At 33.5% G+C, this 17,090-nt stretch overlaps 2 protein-coding genes and 1 long non-coding RNA gene across 5 annotated transcripts in view; 2 read left to right on the forward strand and 1 right to left on the reverse strand.

Annotated features, from left to right (window-relative positions):
• LOC143894824 (uncharacterized) overlaps positions 1 to 17,090 on the forward strand; it is a 52,015-nt gene that overhangs the window by 15,612 nt on the left and 19,313 nt on the right. The window lies entirely within an intron of this gene.
• Positions 2,661 to 7,591, forward strand: LOC143894830 (uncharacterized). The gene is made up of 2 exons (XM_077401468.1): positions 2,661 to 3,881; positions 7,294 to 7,591. Exons 1-2 carry the CDS (start codon positions 3,130 to 3,132, stop codon positions 7,295 to 7,297), a joined length of 756 nt encoding a protein of 251 aa, XP_077257594.1. The 5' UTR covers positions 2,661 to 3,129; the 3' UTR covers positions 7,298 to 7,591.
• On the reverse strand, positions 10,585 to 17,078 carry LOC143894819 (uncharacterized). 2 transcript variants are annotated; one of them, XM_077401457.1, is made up of 4 exons: positions 11,828 to 17,078; positions 11,498 to 11,703; positions 11,132 to 11,368; positions 10,585 to 10,612 (listed from the first exon to the last, which is right to left on the reverse strand). In XM_077401457.1, exons 1-4 carry the CDS (start codon positions 11,873 to 11,875, stop codon positions 10,588 to 10,590), a joined length of 516 nt encoding a protein of 171 aa, XP_077257583.1. In that variant the 5' UTR covers positions 11,876 to 17,078; the 3' UTR covers positions 10,585 to 10,587. The 2 variants fall into 2 exon arrangements, with proteins under 2 accessions (XP_077257583.1, XP_077257582.1); XM_077401456.1 differs by having other exon boundaries at positions 10,585 to 11,052.

Genomic DNA, 17,090 nt, shown 5'->3' on the forward strand with positions numbered 1-17,090 from the left:
GTCGGCGGCCGGACGTTCGCATCCCCGAGACGGGCACTCGCGATCACTTTGTCGCATGGGCCCTCCCGCGGTATGGCACTCGGTATTATTCAATTACGGCTGATTCCAGGTATTCCCGCGGCACAACGCGACTCCCGGGAGGGCCTTGGTATTACCGTGATCTTACTTCGGGGAGGCTGAGCAGTGGCCTTACAGTGGCTTCCGGCAGTTCGTCGTTCGGCTCGCAGGGCTGGATGTTGCCGGGATAGCGGCTCGCACGACAGTCCCGTTCCTTCGGCCCGGCCGGACCACGCTGAGCCCCCGCGCGCGCGGGCGCCGGTGTCCCTAGCCCCGTCAGGTGCTGCGCCCTGGCACGCTACCGATCCTCCTACTAAATTTCTTTACAGTTTTTAGATAATTAAATCGAGTCGATTTAATTCCGGGGAGGGAAGGGTCTTTAATTCTAACAATTACTGTGTTTTAAGTCCGACAAATAATCGGCGCGCAGTTTGTTGGAAAAATTATATGTATATATATAGACATATATGTATACAGAAACTAATATAAGGCTGTCAAAGACCTAATCTTGGATTGCATGGCTTTTGATTCTAATTGATTGTATATCGTTACGATCCTATTTCTCTTATTATTATTTACGTCGCCTGAGAAAGACGTTTCAAACTATTATTAACCGGTTATTGCGATAAATATTACCACATGCCTCGGTGGTCGAATTGGTACGACGCCCTACACGGAATGAGGGAGGTTTCAGGTTCGAACCCTGGCTGAGGTAATATTTTTCGCAATAAATTTCTTTACAGTTTTTAGATAATTAAATCGAGTCGATTTAATTCCGGGGAGGGAAGGGTTTTTAATTCTAACAATTACTGTGTTTTAAGTCCGACAAATAATCGGCGCGCAGTTTGTTGGAAAAATTATATGTATATATATAGACATATATGTATACAGAAACTAATATAAGGCTGTCAAAGACCTAATCTTGGATCGCATGGCTTTTGATTCTAATTGGTTTAATAATTTTTGTGAGTACAGAAGAGTCGGGAAGACCAGAGATTGGGAACGTGAGGGAAAGCACGCAAGCGAGCAACGCACGTAATATTTTGAAATAGATAAGTAAAACGTTGTTTTCCGTAAATAACACATACTTACAATATTTTTTGTAATGCCTGTTGCGAAAGTTTGATTAAACATGAGGGAAAGTACGCGAGCGAGCAACGCAATATTTTGAAATAGATTATAAGTAAAACGTTTTTCGCCGGTGCAAGTCCGGCATAACCTTAGGGACCGGCTCTAGGGTATGCATTAGGCATTTTCCTCCTCCAACGAGAAACAAAAAAAAAGGCCGAATATCTTAAAATTGACGTAAATTAAACAACATACAATGTTGGAAACTGGTTTTAAAATTAAACAAATTTTTCGAGAAATATTAAGTATTAATGAACAACATTTCTTTAATGATAATACTCATCTTTTAATAATTTTCTGAATAAATGAAGTAGTTTGAAGAAAAACGACTCCCGGGCGAAGCCCGGGTAACTATCTAGTACATCATAATAATCCCGTTACATAAAAAATCCGTCGAGAAATGAAATAAATTAAAAAGAAGTTTAACATCATAAGATTAACATTAATTAATAATTATAGCATTTTTATTATGGAATTTATCCTCTCTATTGATTTAAATCATAGCGGTCGTTTTTACTTTCTTAATATTAATAATTATAGTATACAAATTACATGGAGTTATTAAAAAGCCACATCAAGTTGAAAGCCCAAAAAACCGATTAACAAATAGTCGAAATGTATGCGTAATTAAACTATAAATTAAATTAGATAGTTGTTAACAATTAAAACTTAAAAAAATAATTATTCTTTTATTGACGAGAAAAATTGTGTTAGAAGGCTGTGAAGCAAACGGCCTTAATCATTGCGTGTCAAAAAATTTTCCGAAGTCAACCTATGTCAACGGCTGGTCTAAGCTAATTATCGTAATTGTTTTACTGTTAGCAATAAACTCAGATTTGGGAATATTTTGATAATATATGTTTTCGATCATTTTAGCAACAAATATATTTATGCAGCAAATTTTTGTAGTGTTTGTGTCGACCGCGACGGTATACTGTGTTCAATATATAGTGGTATATTTAACTAAATTTTATAATCTGTCAATATTTTATCGTTATTTTAGAGCACTAGCACTTAATTAGCACTAAATTATAGTGTACTTGTTTCCTATGTAGGACCATTTTCTGATATGGGGGGGGGGTTCAGCTTAATGGCAAGCTGGACCCCCCATTTTTTACGCGATTTCCTGCTAAACGGTTCGAGCACCAAAATTCGGACTAGGACACTTAATTAGCACCTAAATAGCACTAAATTTTTTACCTAGTGCGAACTTGATTTGCGCTGGTGGAAGGTTCAGCTTAATAGAGGTCCATTTCTGCGCTCGCCGCAGTGACTAATTCTTAAAATGCATTCTGCACTCGCCGCAGTGACTACTGTCAAAATGCATTCTGCGCTTAGCGCTGTTTATAATGTGCAAATAAAATATACGCTCGCTCATCTATCTGAATTAGTGTCATCTTGTGTACTGTGTTCATACAAGAATTCATACAAGAAAGTAGATATATGATTGCAACCCGTCTGTAATCCAGGTTTATAATCCAGTAAGTAAATTAATAGCAAATTGTTGCCAATTTGGCATTAAACTCACTCACTTACAAAGAACTTTGCCTATTTTTATAAAGGTTTTAGGCCCCGAGCGTTTAGTAACGAGACTTAAAATGAAAGGTTATTGTTAGAGGATCAAAATATTTCTGTATAAACATAATCCTTTATTGTAAGTTAATACCGTTCAGAGATACACTCTTTAAAAAATTAGAAAAATGTACGAAATGGCTTTAGGTAAATAAACAGAATACGCAAAGTAAAGTAGAAAACGGTATACAAACGGTTAAAGAATCAGAAGTAGAGCCTAAAAAGAAAAAGTTAGATGAAACAGTCTGTTCAGTCGAGAAAAATAGAAGTTTAAAGACAATTAAGAGTGCTTTAGAGGTAAAATTAAACAGTCAAAGGTTGCATATTAGAAGAGAATATAAGCTAACGCAAAAATCCAACTTTGATCTTTGGATGGATTATTTAAAATCCGAATTAATGAATAACGATTTATTAGATGTAATAGATTCAAACTTTGATAGTCCAGAAAATCTTTCCGAATTAAAAGTTGCTAAGAGAAAAAGTCTAGTTAGAGATATAATAATCAATCATTTAGATGAAAATTATCATAAAAGGATTTTACATGAGAAAGATCCAAAAGAAATTTTGAAGAAATTAAGAGGTTATAAAAAGAGTGAAGTAAACGTTACTCATACATCGGTACGAACTAAACTCTATCAAATTAAAATGAGAAAAGACGAAAAAGTAAGTGATTTTTGCGAACGCTTTGATTCAATAATTAGAGAATATGAATCATGCGAAGATGCGGTACCTCTCACAGAACAAGAAATGAGATCTGCATTGTATCAAGCTGTGTCAATTAATGTGTCGGAACTGAGAAATGTAGATTTAATTAGAAGACAAACTAATCTTAAAGAAATGAATGTAGATGAAATAAAATCTTTCATGATGCAGTTAGAGGCAGAGACTAAGAGTGAAGTTAGAGAGAAGCTAGAGAAACCAGAAGTTAGAGTGCAGAGGGCTACCGCAGAAGAGCACAAAGAAATAAAGTGCTACCGATGCAACAAATTGGGTCACATGGCGAAGGACTGCTCACTAGCGGGATCAGAGGCCTGGTTCTGTTACTACTGCCAGGAGATTAGAGGACACAAGGGTGATAGCTGTCCTAATGCCGGAGCCCAGACGAACAGATTTAGAGGAAAAAGGTATACAAATAAAACCGTTAATAAAAATATAAAGAAAAAGGGTAGATTTGCGCAAAGAGGAACAAAAAGAGTAGATATTAAAGGGAAAGAAACCAAATTGGATTATGCAATTTGAGGTTAAAAACAATAATATAGAGGACAATGAAAGTATAGAATGTGCTGTGTATAGATGTAGAGCAGAAATTGTTCCACATTGTGAGTTTTCTGAACAATTGCAAGCAAACATTCAGACCAGTGAATTATCAATTTCGGAGGGAGAATTAGACGAAAGAGACAATGTTGGCTCTGCGATTGGGAGGGAGAATGAAGGAGAGCTCACAAATGTGAACGATAATATAGAACACAATAATGCTGAACTCGATCAAGTCATTAAGTTAGAAGATATACAAACATTAGAGAATATAGAAGAAATGTGTGAAAGCTCAGTAATTGAAAAAGTAAAGAAATTAGAGAAAATAAATGAGGCGATGTTATGGCATGTTAGATTAGGTCATGCGTCGTTAAACTATTTAAGACAGCTACAAAAAGTAGAAAAGAGATTAGAGACAGTTAAGTTTGATAACTCCATATTAGAGTGTGAAGTCTGTATAATGGCAAAGATGGCAAAATTGCCGTTTAAAGAAAACAGAAATAGAGCACAGAGACCACTACAAGTGATACATACGGATATCATGGGTCCAATAAAACCTACATCTTATCCAGGACGAAAGAGGTTTATAATAACCTTTATAGACGATTATTCTAGATTAGCGAAAGCTTACTCCTTGAAAACGAAAGATGAATCGGGAGAAGCTCTAGAGAAATACCTAATATCCGCCAGAAATCTACTAGGAAAAGAAGAAAAGCTATGCTATGTGAAGTCAGATCAAGGCAAGGAATTTACGGGAGGTGCTTTTAAAGAAGTGTTAAAAAGAAAAAATATAGAAGCCATATATGCACCACCGTACACTCCGGAACATAATGGAGTTGCAGAAAGGTTCAACAGAACAATGCAAGAGAAAATAAGAACATATATGTTCGACTCGGGATTACCAAAGAGTATATGTGGGAGTTGGCAGTTGACGCTGCTGTGCATGCGTACAACAGATCTCCACATAAGACTATAGAGTATGAGATCCCTTTGAAGAAGTTCTCATCAGAAACAAGTTGTCATTTCGAGCAAATAAAGAGATTTGGATGCATTGGATATGCAAGAGTACCAAAGCCTACGTCGAAATTTGACAAGAGAGCTATTAAAGGTGTGTTGGTAGGATATACTGACACTGGATATATACTCTGGCATCCAAGCACAAGAAAATTTATAGAGTCCCGACACATTAGATTTAATGAAAAGATAACATATAAAAATGTATATCAAAACAGTCAAATAGAAGAAGAAAAAGACTTAGATAAAAATTGGATGAAAGAATTTGTAGAGGATGAGGAAAAGGGAGAACAAAAACTAGAGATTCCTGAGAAAAGGAAAAGAGGTAGACCGAGAAAACAAACAACACAACTAGACGAACAGAAGCAGAAGGACGCACGAAAAGAAAGTGAAGCTTCAATGACTAGAAGTAAAACTAAAAGAAAACTAGAAGATAATGGAGACACTGATGTGCGGGGAAAAATAGAAGATGTTAGCTTTGCTAATTATATTAATGTGAAAAATATTCAACGGAATATAGAGAATGAAGATGAACTACATCAATGCCTTATGGCATCGTTAAATAGAGAGCCTGTTACTTATGAAGAAGCTATATCAAGTAACGAAAGAGAGAATTGGAAAATTGCAGTCAAAGAGGAACTTGAATCTATGTATGCTAATCAAGTGTGGGAACTTGTCAATAGACCATTAAAGAAAGATGGAAGACGACCTAATATAATAGATTCAAGATGGGTATTTAAGAGGAAATTAGAAGCAGATAGATCAACCAGATATAAAGCGAGACTGGTGATAAGAGGATGTAAAGACAAAAATGTGTATGATCTAAAAGAGACATATGCACCGGTTTCAAGATTGTCACTGGTTAGATCTATATTAGCAATAATAAATAAATATAACTTATACGCTAGTCAGCTAGATGTTAAGACTGCGTTTTTAAATGGAATTCTAGAAGAAAAAGATGAAATCTATATGGAAATTCCAGAGGGAGTAATACTGGATGAAAACACCAAAAAGACTAAGGTGTGTAGATTGAATAGAGCTTTATACGGATTGAAGATAAGTCCGAAAAGATGGAATAAGAGATTTTCAGAAGAGGCTAAGAAACTTGGATTAGAGAACGACCTACATGAGCCATGCCTGTTCACGTGGAGGAAAGAAGGCAAAATAGTGATCGTATTACTTTATGTAGATGATATGTTGGTTGCAAGTAATGATCAAAAGAAATTAGAAGAAATCAAAAAGAAGTTAAGTGAAACATTTGAGACGAAGGATCTTGGGGAACCAAAGAACTTTCTGGGAATAACAATAGAGCGAAACAAAGAAGAAAATTGTATGTATATTTATCAGAAGCGATATACTGAGAGCATATTAGAAAAATTTCATATGAATGAATGCAAGCCTCAGAACACTCTTATGGTCACCAGAAAAGTGAGCAATAAAAACAGAAAATTAGAAGAAAAGAGTATTAGAGAGTAACTAAAAGAGTATCTTATAGAGAAGCTATAGGAAGCTTAATGTATCTCTGGCAAATGCTACACGACCTGATATAGCCTTTGCAGTAAACTATTTAGCAAGAAGACAATTAGAGCCCACGGAAGAAGACTGGCAAGATGTAAAAAGAGTCTTCAGATATCTTAGAGAAACTGCAAATAGAGGATTGATGTTTAAAGGTAAAACAGATGAGTTAGAGTCGCTGACAGACGCTAGTTTCAGAGATTGCATTGATTCTACATCCACTGGAGGATATATAATCAAAATATTTGGAGATGTGATAGCATGGAGAAGTCATAAACAGACATATGTCACACTCTCTACCTGTCAAGCAGAGTATCTAGCAATGAGTGAGGCCTGTCAAGAAGTAATCTCATTAGACAAGTCGCTCAGATATGTTGTTGGAAAAACATTCTTGCCTGCAACAATCTGGTGTGATAACAGAGCAGCAGGAAACTGCACTAAGAAAGATGGAAGTCACAAACTTAAAATGTTTGATGATAACTTAGAAGAAATAAAGAAAAACTTAGAAGAAAGAGAAGAAACTGGAAACAGAAAACATATGGCTGACACTCATGGAGACTTTATCAAGCAGTGTGTTGATCAAGGGAAGGTGAAAGTCGAATGGATTGAGACCAAAGAGAACTTGGCAGACATTATGACAAAACCTTTACCTTTAGAAGCATTTGCATATCTAAGAGACAATATAATGAATGTAGAGTTTGAACAGAATTAGAGATCAATTTTACTCGATAACTGATTTTTGATATGTTACAGATAAAGAAGAAAATTAGACGAACACGGATCGCTCGCACAAAGGGAGGGAGTATGAGAAGCTGGGCTTTGAACGAGCGACGTGCTCCCGCCCTTCTAGAGGGCAGCTCCCGAGTGGCGCGAGCCTCGGGGCGCCACGCTTACGTGCGGTGTTGTGTGACAACAGAAGAGCTCGTGGTGTCAGCATTCAGACGTGTCATAGCATTCAGACGTGTACAAAGCCTAGAGCAAATATATTATATAGATAGAGCATTATAGAAATACTTGTGTTTTCCTGTCCACCTCGCCACGCATACAGTCGACGTTATCGAATAGCCTACATAAACTAAAATTAAAAATATTAAATATTAATTAAAATTTAAATAAAAATAAAAATTATAATCAATAATTTTATAAACTACTAGCTGGGGAGTCGTTTTTCTTTAAACGACGTTTCAATATCCTTAATCGAAAAAAATTCCTTTATCAGTTCGGATACCGATTCCCAAAAAGATCGGTAACGAAAAACTATACACTTTATAGCACTCCTCGGAAAATTCAACCCCTATTTTATATACTTTTGGTAAAAATTTGGTCGAGTAGTTTAAAGGTGCGAATTCATGGGACGCTTGTTTCAGCGTATCGCGTGATCACGTGATTTCGATTTGACGCTAGCGTCAAGCAAAGAAAGCTGGATTTTCTCAGCTTTAGCATCAAACCGTGGCTGTGGCCGTATGTGCTGGTATATACGTATTGCATCGTACCTGATCGTGCCTGATTCAAAATGGAACAAGACGTAAGTAATATATTATATTAGTTATTTATTTAATTTAAATTTTTATTTTTTATAAATGAATTTTTTTATTATTAAAGGCAAAATATAAAACGAGAATGCAGAGAAATATATACATCTCCTCCTTGATTTGGATAAAATTTCATATTATTGCATATTGTGATGTGTAGAATATGAAAATAATAATAAATATGTTATCCAATAAAGTAAGTATGTATATATATATATATGTATATATGTATATACAGGGTGTTCGAAATAAAAGTAACCACCCGAATAAGGGGGGTAGATTGGGTCAAACTGAAAAGAAAAGTCTCGTACCATTTTGCAAAATTCGCAATAGTTAACGAGTTATTAAATGAAACGTCTGAGCAAATGAGCGCACAAGGAGCGATAGAGGCGGGCCTCGGCGGCTGGCTGGGCTGGCACGGTGCCCGGCGCGCGGCGTGCGGTGGGGGTCGAGAGACGAGCGGCGAGCGGGCGCGGTGCGGCGCGGCGAACGTCGAGCGACAGATGTTATCACTGCGGCAAAAAAGTATTAGAGCCAGCCCATACTAAACTTACGATAATTCCTTCGCCTAAACGGGATTTTGTAGTAACTTACAATAATTTACTACGCGTAAACGAGTGAATTATCGTAAGTTACTACAGAAGTAACGCGCTCGCGTAAACGTAGTAACAGTAGGTAGCACACGTATTGCATATAAGCATTGCCGTAGCGTCTTACGCCTTAGATAATATTAATTAGTTTAGCTTGAATTATGTGTAATAGAAACATTTAATTTTAGTAAATTTAATTATTTTGCATGTCAAAGTTTACGAGGTTTACCACAAGCTTTACTTTAACTTTTGTTTATGTTAGAATAACTTTAATGGTGCGTGCACCTGCGAGTAAAACTCGAGAGTAGCTCTCGAGATTGATTCTCGCAAATAGTCATATTCCTGGAGAGTACCTAACGGAGAATGAATCGCAGCTTTCAGCGAGCGAACTTGTCAAGACCTACTTGCAAATCGACACGACGTTATTTTACTCTCGGAGATCAGCTCGCCAAGCTCGGACGCTGTTCGTATTTTGAGAGCTACATGTTGAGAGTAAAAATTGAGATGGCAAAAGTTTGTTCCTTTGATGACACAAAGGAATTTATTAAACAATGCGGAAATCATGAACTATTGTGGAAAACGATACTTTATAACTACTGTGCAGAAATAAAAAAAATTTAAAATTTTTATGTTCTGCGAATAAAGTGCGAAAAAAATTCATAATTTAAAGAATTAGGTAGGAATATTTTTAATACATTTTTGAATTACTTGGTCAATAATTAGTTACACTTTAGTTTTACATAGTTTGCACGTTTTAGTTACAGTGTTTTAGTTACCTTTGAGCACGGTTTCAGAAAGGTTTCAAGTGCAAGAATCGCGGACATTTTACTATTCCAAAGATGTCTCAAACCTGTTGCAGAAACATTTTGAAATATTTATGAGATGTTTCAACCTATCGAATGAAACATTTCTTAGATATTTCTGAAAGGTTCTTGTGCTGTATAGGTACCGCTCCACCACCAGAACCTGACGAAATAGATTCTTTTTTGTTTAGTAGGATTTAGATTACAGAAAATGCTACCAAGACTAGATTAGAAATAATGCAAAACATATTACAATTAACGTATGAAAGAATTATCCAAGAAAACGTTTATGAATAATATTTTATATAAAAAGCAACATACAATAAGGTTTTTTTTCCGAAAAGCAATTCAAATCTATATAACGTGCATTACTCGAATATAAGAATATTTTATTTTTTGTTTTATGGTCAATGTTTATTATTAAATAATATATTTACATTTAGTATATATTTACATATAATATATTATTTAATATATTATTTAATAATAATATATTTATGAAAACATTTATGTATAACATTTTATATAAAAAGCAACATAAAATAAGATTTTTTTTTTGAAAAGCAATTATAACGTGCATTACTTCAAATAAAAATATTTTGTTTTTTATTTTATGGTCAATGTTTATTATTAAATAATATAGTTACATTTAGCAATCTTTAAAATGTTTGAATAACTATTTAAATGTTTCTAAATAAACTAAGTTGAATAACTGGTTATCAGAGGTTTTATTTCATTCCAACTCAATGTTTACATTTTTTAAAATATTTATCACAATTATTAATTTTTACATTTTTATTTAAAAAATAGTGTTATAATAAAAAAAATAAATCATAGAAAATGTTATTATAAATCTAATATTTAGAACGTTATAATAATCATGGATTTTTTAACGCAATGTATCCTGTATAAAATATTTATAATTAAACATTATTAAATTGCCATGGTATAACTCCTTCAGTATTGAAATAATTGCAAAAGTTCTCACGAATTTCGATTGCGTTTCATGTATTATTATTATTACCACATGTAGTAATATCTCTTAACGCGCTAATTTCGATGTCTTCTCTCCAAGAACCAGCAACAAACCCATCAGGTCTATCTTGATCAACAAGTGTGTCATCAACATATTGGTTTACTCCGATATCTTGAATACAAAGAAAGTTGTGCAGACATACAATAGCTTGTACAATTTTCATGGATTTTTCAACCGTACAAATAATTGGTTGTTTTAAAATTCTCCAACGGCTGACCAAAATACCAAAAGTATTTTCAATCGTTTTTCTGGCTCGACTAAGACATGGCCGAAGTAAGTATTCTGTTAACTGAAATGCTTCGTCTCCTACAAGCACGTAAGGTAAAGGTGGCCCATTTATTGTAAGAGATGCTGGTTTTGGCAAATTCATTTCACGATTGTTGAATTTTGTGACCTATTATAGAATCTCTAAAGATTCCACCGTCACTGCGTCGGCCATAACCTCCGATGTCAACAAAGGTGAAAATATAATCTGCATTGCAAATTTTAAGTAATACGATGCTATGGCTATGTTTGTAATTAAAATATGCAGAACCTGCATTATCTGGGCACTAAAAATAATTTTCAAGAATTTATATAATTTATCCTTACTTTATACATATATTATTTTTACATATGTATATAATATACCTGAAGAAGAACATGTTTCCCATTGATTGCTCCAATACAAGGTTAAAATTCCATTTTGTCTTGAAGTCACCAGCAATGTTTAGCCAATTAACTGCATTCAAACAAGAGGGAAGTACTTCCTTCTGCAGACAATTCCAAATAGCATCACATGTCTCTTCAATGATGTTACTCGCAGTTGTTAATCCAATAAGGTATTGATATGACATAGATATCATCGAATCACCAGAAGCTAGAAACCTAATCAATATAAAAAATTTCAATTTAATATTTATAGAAAAAAAATTTATGTACAGATAAGATAAATGAAAAGTATATAATAAAATCAATTCTATATAATAAAATCAATTCTATAACCTTATTACTAACCTTAATGTCAAACATAGTCGTTCTGCTGCAGATATAGGCTCACGAATCACTCTTTGCTTCATAATAAATGGTGCTATTAAAATTAGTAACTCTTTAAATTGTGTAGGAGTCATCCGAAAATAATTCCTGAATCGTGCTTCTTCCAAAATAATAACAGGAAAGATTGCGTGGTAAAATCCATTATATAGCTGGCATATGGTTTGACGCTGTAAAACCAAATATGAATATTTTTCTTCAGCCATTCATTGATGAACTTATTGACTTACATAATAATGGTTTTATTACAACAACATTCATGCATAAGGAAGTAATATGTATTAAGGTTCATACACTTGTAGCTCCTGTTGATTCAATAGCGAGGTCGATGATACAAAACATGAAACAGTTCAACGGCAAATACGGATGTTCGTATTGCTATAATAAAGGAAAGGTAGTTAAGACAAGAAGCGGGGGTTTCAAACGCGTTTATTGTGGAGATCTTTATGCTTTGCGTCAAAAACATCAACACAACAAACATGTTAAAAAAAGTATCTCGAAAAATCATTCAGTAAAAGGAGTCAAGGGTCCTTCGATGACACAACTTATACCTCTTTTTAACATAATTAAGTCTTGCCCGCCAGATTATATGCACAGTGTTGCGGAAGGCGTGATTAAACAATTTGTTATGGCGTGGTTTGATTCCAGCAATCATGATAAAGAGTGGTATTTAGGGAAGTATCAACAAGTTTTTGATAATAAATTGACAAGTATACTACCTCCATCAGAAATAACACGAATACCACGATCGATAGTTCAAAGAAAATTGTTTAAGGCATCAGAGTGGAAAAATGTTTTACTGTACTATTCGTTGCCTTGTTTAACTGGATTAATGCCACAGAAATTCATTAAACATTGGCTACTTTTTGTATTTAGTATAAATATTTTTCTACAAACACACATTTCTGATAACAAATTTATCGCTGCTGAACAAGCATTACGAACATTTGTATTGCAAATAGAAGAATTGTATGGAGATGATTTCATGAATTACAATATTCATTTGTTATTGCACATACCTGAATCAGTGAAAAATTACGGTGCTCTCTGGGCTTGGTCAACTTTTCATTTTGAAGGCTTCAATCGAACATTAAAAACTTTATTCAATGGTTCACAATGCATAGCGCAACAAATATCTAAAGTTTATTCTAAATTAAGGTTTATTAACAATAACAGGTCGACTTTTACTGGCGAAAATTGTAGCTCGAGAGGCAAAGCTATTTTTGATTCGTTAATGAAAGTGTGTCATATTAAAAGATGCACAGAATATGAAAATTCTTTAAAAGCATTTGGAATTAAAAAAGAAATAGTGTTAACTGCCATACAAAAACTTGTTGTAGAAGAATTAATAGGGGAACCTGTCGAAAGCACGGCTTTCACTTTTGATCGATTTATTTTTAGAAATATTCTTTACCATACTTCAAATTATCCTAGATTATTAAAAAGATATAATAGTACAATATTAACAGAGAACGGATTAATATTGGATATATTACATTTATGTATTGTGACAAAAGCAAATGGTGGAACTGAAACTAATTTATTATTATGCAAAGAATATTGTATTTTACCGGAAGAAGTATGCAGAAATAATCGGATATCTTCCATGAATTTTAGTTTTATTACAAAAAAAACTGATAACATTAGAGGTTGCCTATTGGATATGATTAAAAGTAAATGCGTTGTTATACCATATTCCAATGGGCATAAGCAATTTATCATGCCTGTCGTTAATACAATTGAAACCGATTGATTTTTAGAGACATAGCGAGCAAGAGATACGGGTGAACAATGCGTAGACTTTTTGGATGAATGTATGTACAATATTATATTATTATTAAGTCAGTTTATATAGTTATAATGTAAATTAATGTATTTTGTAGTAAATAAAATAATATATATTAAGCAGATATGTCAGATTCTTACGTATTTATATTGCCCAATATATATATTATTGTAATTATTTTTTGATCATGTAAAAATGATGTATAATAATAATTACACTATGCTTGCATATCTGTATATATTACTTAATTTTAGAAATATTTTACTGTTTTATGATGTCAAAATGGCGAATACCCTGCAATGTATACACACTGACACTTTATATTTTTTAATATTTATTTACTTATATAAAATATGAAATTAAAAAAATAATAAAATGTGGTTAAAAAGTGATACATTAAATCTAATAAATTTCAAACAATATTTATAGAAATAATTTATATACAGCTGCGCATTGAAGGAAAAGTATATTATATATATGATAAGACTCGCTATTTCAAATTTCATGGATTACTGGTAGCATTACGTTTAATACACGCGTGTAGTAGTGTATTACACATTTTGTAGATTACATGTGTAGTCTACTACACAAGTCACTTACCACACGTGTAGTATATTACACATATAGTGGATTACACGTGTAGTGGATTACACGTGTAGTGGATTTCACACTTCAAGATTAGACGTGTATTCCATATTACAGGGATTTCACGCACTAAAGTAATTATAGCGTGTAATAACTACAGATTATTGTGTTCCTTTCTGTGATAACTACACGGGGTCTTGTAGTAACTACACAAGTGTAATATTTACTGACTGTAGTTTCTTTCCGTAAGGGAGTATTTGAATATTGGTTATAAACTATAATGAGGTTTATTATAAGGAACGTTACATAGAGAGTGGACACGTGTGTAACCGACAATGGTAAAGAGCGGACTGAGGAAGTAGAGGAAGTGGGGGTATACATCCCAGCAAACGAAAAAGGATTAAAAGATATTAAAATTTTTTAATACCTTTGAATCCCTTTTTTGGCGGAATTAGATGAAATTAAATGGGATTCGAAATGAGATAGTCCAATCCCATGGAATCCAAAAAAGAAATTTTTAATTCCATTCAATCTTATGGAATCCGTAAAGGTTATGGAATTGCATGGCATTAGATGGTTTAGGAAATTGTTTTAAATTTCTCCTGAAATGACCACACACACACACAATTTTATGAAAATAGGAAAGGATCAATGCTTTTAGATAAACGTTTATTTTTGTAGTCGGACGACTGGCGCCGTGTGGGCTTAGAGCTTGGGAACTCTATGTATCGTTCTATGATTATTGGGATTTACCCAATAACGTTTCCTACGATAATTTCTTCTTTTCTGTTTGTGTAATTCGTTTATCAGAACTGTTGCTAAAAGCTGTTTCTTGCGTTGATTTTGTTCTGATATTTTTTTTGCACACTCGTGTAACCACTTATCATATTTCTTTCTAAATGACATGATTAATTCATACGGTGATTACGGTGGTTTTGAAACATTTCTGAGAAAGTGTTGAAAGGTTTCCGAAATATATTGCCGTATTTTTTTTATTCGGGCGGTCACCCATCCAAGTAATAACCGCACTCAAAGTTGCTTGACTTCCATGATCGAACGGGCTAGTGACGATCCTCTGGTTCTGATGCTTAATTCCTTCTAGCTTATGTTCATATCGTATATAAGCATCTTTAGTGTTCAAAAATTTGAAATTATTTATTAACTGACAAATATTAAAAACAACGCAACAACAATTGATATATTATAAATATTAACCCGTTATGGTCACATGGGGTCCAGTGGACCCCAGGCTTTTTTTTCCTTAAAAGTATACTATTTTGAGAGTAAAACGCAGAAAGTTTTTTTGCTTTATTTCAAAAAATTTTGATAAATATTTTTGTAAAAAAAGTCAAATTTCTCGAAAAAAAAATTTTTTCGCATTTTTTCAACATAAAAAATTTTTTTAAGTTATTGGATTATAAAGAAAAAATCAAACTAAATTCCAAAATTTGTTTATATTTACTTCTCCTAGATGTGTATAAAGTTTCATCGAAAACTCAACTAAAAGGTTTGCAAAATTATATTTTATAAAATGTTTCCAAAATAACTTAATTAAAATTTTTCATTGCGTGAGAAAGGTTTTAAAAACAGCTCAAGTGAAAGGTTTACAAAATAATTTCATATAAAACGATTCAGAACTAACTTAATTGAAAGTTTTCAAATTTATTGCGTGAGAAAGGTTTCAGAAACAGCTCAACTAAAAAATATACAAAATCATTTCATATGAAACAATTCAGAAATAAATCAACTGAACGTTTTCAAATTTATTGCGTGAGAAAGGTTTTAGAAACAGCTCAACTGAAAGATTTATAAAATTATTTCATGTGAAACGATTCTGAGATAACTCAACTAAAAGTTTTGAAAAATTATCTTCATGTGAAAGGTTTAAGAAAACATTTCTATTGCAACATTTTATATGACATATTGCAGAATTCTTTCAGAGATGTTGCACATGAAATGTGAAAGGTTGAAATGTTTTTGAAACCTTTCTGGAAGCTTTTTGCAAGAATCTGTGCTGTATGGGAGACTCTATATGTTAATCATCAATATCTTTTTAACTACAATTGACATAACAAATTTCTTTTAAGGGCTGAAAGTCCTAACAAAATTTTGATTACAATAATATAACTTCTCTAACACGTCATGCGGAGTTCTCGGCTTAGAGATCTGATTGTATAACTATTAACAACAATTCGTTATCATTATATATATTGTCGTTGCGCAACTTTTTTATCATATATTATATCTGCACAACGATATAATATATATAACGATGATAACGACACTGTATAGTTATAAGAGTTACAGAAAATAGCGACGCGACTTATCGACTATTAGCGACTTCGTCCGAAAATGATCCGCTTTATTTTAAGAACGTAGTTACTGCATTGGCCGCTACACGGTATGGCGCTGAAACCAGTGAGAAATGCTGGTCTCGTCTCAACCCGGACTTTTGGCTATCTGTCTATTAATCTGTGGCGAAACGTCTATCTTTATTAGACGCGTTCAGCAGACCAAGCCGCTCAGTAGCAGTCGAACATGATTGGCTCTTACTTTTAGAACCAACCAATCAACGTAGAGTGTTGATAAGACAAACTCAACAGTTGTGTCTGCTGAACGCGGCCATTGTATGGTTCGGTTTTCAACTTTCTAACCGAGGTCCACCCCTACTACCCCTGCTTACAGAGGAGGGGCGGTAATCCCCCCCCCGCCTACATGTGTACTGTCTATGCACACGCCACACGTATCAACCAATTACCCCCCTTAGGACTGACACAAACTTGTTTTCTCAAGCTTTTTTATTATATAGCTTTTAAATAAGCAATGAGCGACTGCTAAATCTTTCTGAAGGTCACTCAGGAAGGTGACCTCTGTAATAAGTATATGTCAAGGGGCGAGTCATCAGAGATGGCTAACTTAATGTGTATTTTCACCTAAATATATTTTTATATATCAGTATATTAATATTGTGTTATATTTGCTAATAATAAAATCGGACACAGATCTATTAATAGATAATTTATTATGTTCTGGAATATATCCTAAATTTTTCTATTGTCAAAGTTTTATTTCAAACATATACGTCTTTAATAAATTATATAATATATAAGTTATATAATATATAATTATAAAAGAATCATATATTATATATATGTTAGTTTCAAGCAATTACTAATATTCTGCAAT

The sequence above is a fragment of the Temnothorax americanus genome, unplaced genomic scaffold, assembly GCF_048541705.1.
Source record: "Temnothorax americanus isolate GAGA-0224 unplaced genomic scaffold, ASM4854170v1 Scaffold143, whole genome shotgun sequence".
Classification (NCBI taxonomy): domain Eukaryota; kingdom Metazoa; phylum Arthropoda; class Insecta; order Hymenoptera; family Formicidae; genus Temnothorax; species Temnothorax americanus.

What these genes read in the sequence shown, in the direction of transcription:
- LOC143894830 (XM_077401468.1), top strand. Translation starts at nt 3,130, where the DNA reads ATGGATTATTTAAAATCCGAATTAATGAATAACGATTTATTAGATGTA.
- LOC143894819 (XM_077401456.1), bottom strand. Translation starts at nt 11,875, where the DNA reads ATGTTTTGTATCATCGACCTCGCTATTGAATCAACAGGAGCTACAAGT. An exon ending in AATCAACAGGAGCTACAAGT is followed by an intron (nt 11,704 to 11,827) that starts GTATGAACCTTA and finishes TTGGTTTTACAG; the next exon opens with CGTCAAACCATATGCCAGCT. An exon ending in CGACTATGTTTGACATTAAG is followed by an intron (nt 11,369 to 11,497) that starts GTTAGTAATAAG and finishes TATATTGATTAG; the next exon opens with GTTTCTAGCTTCTGGTGATT.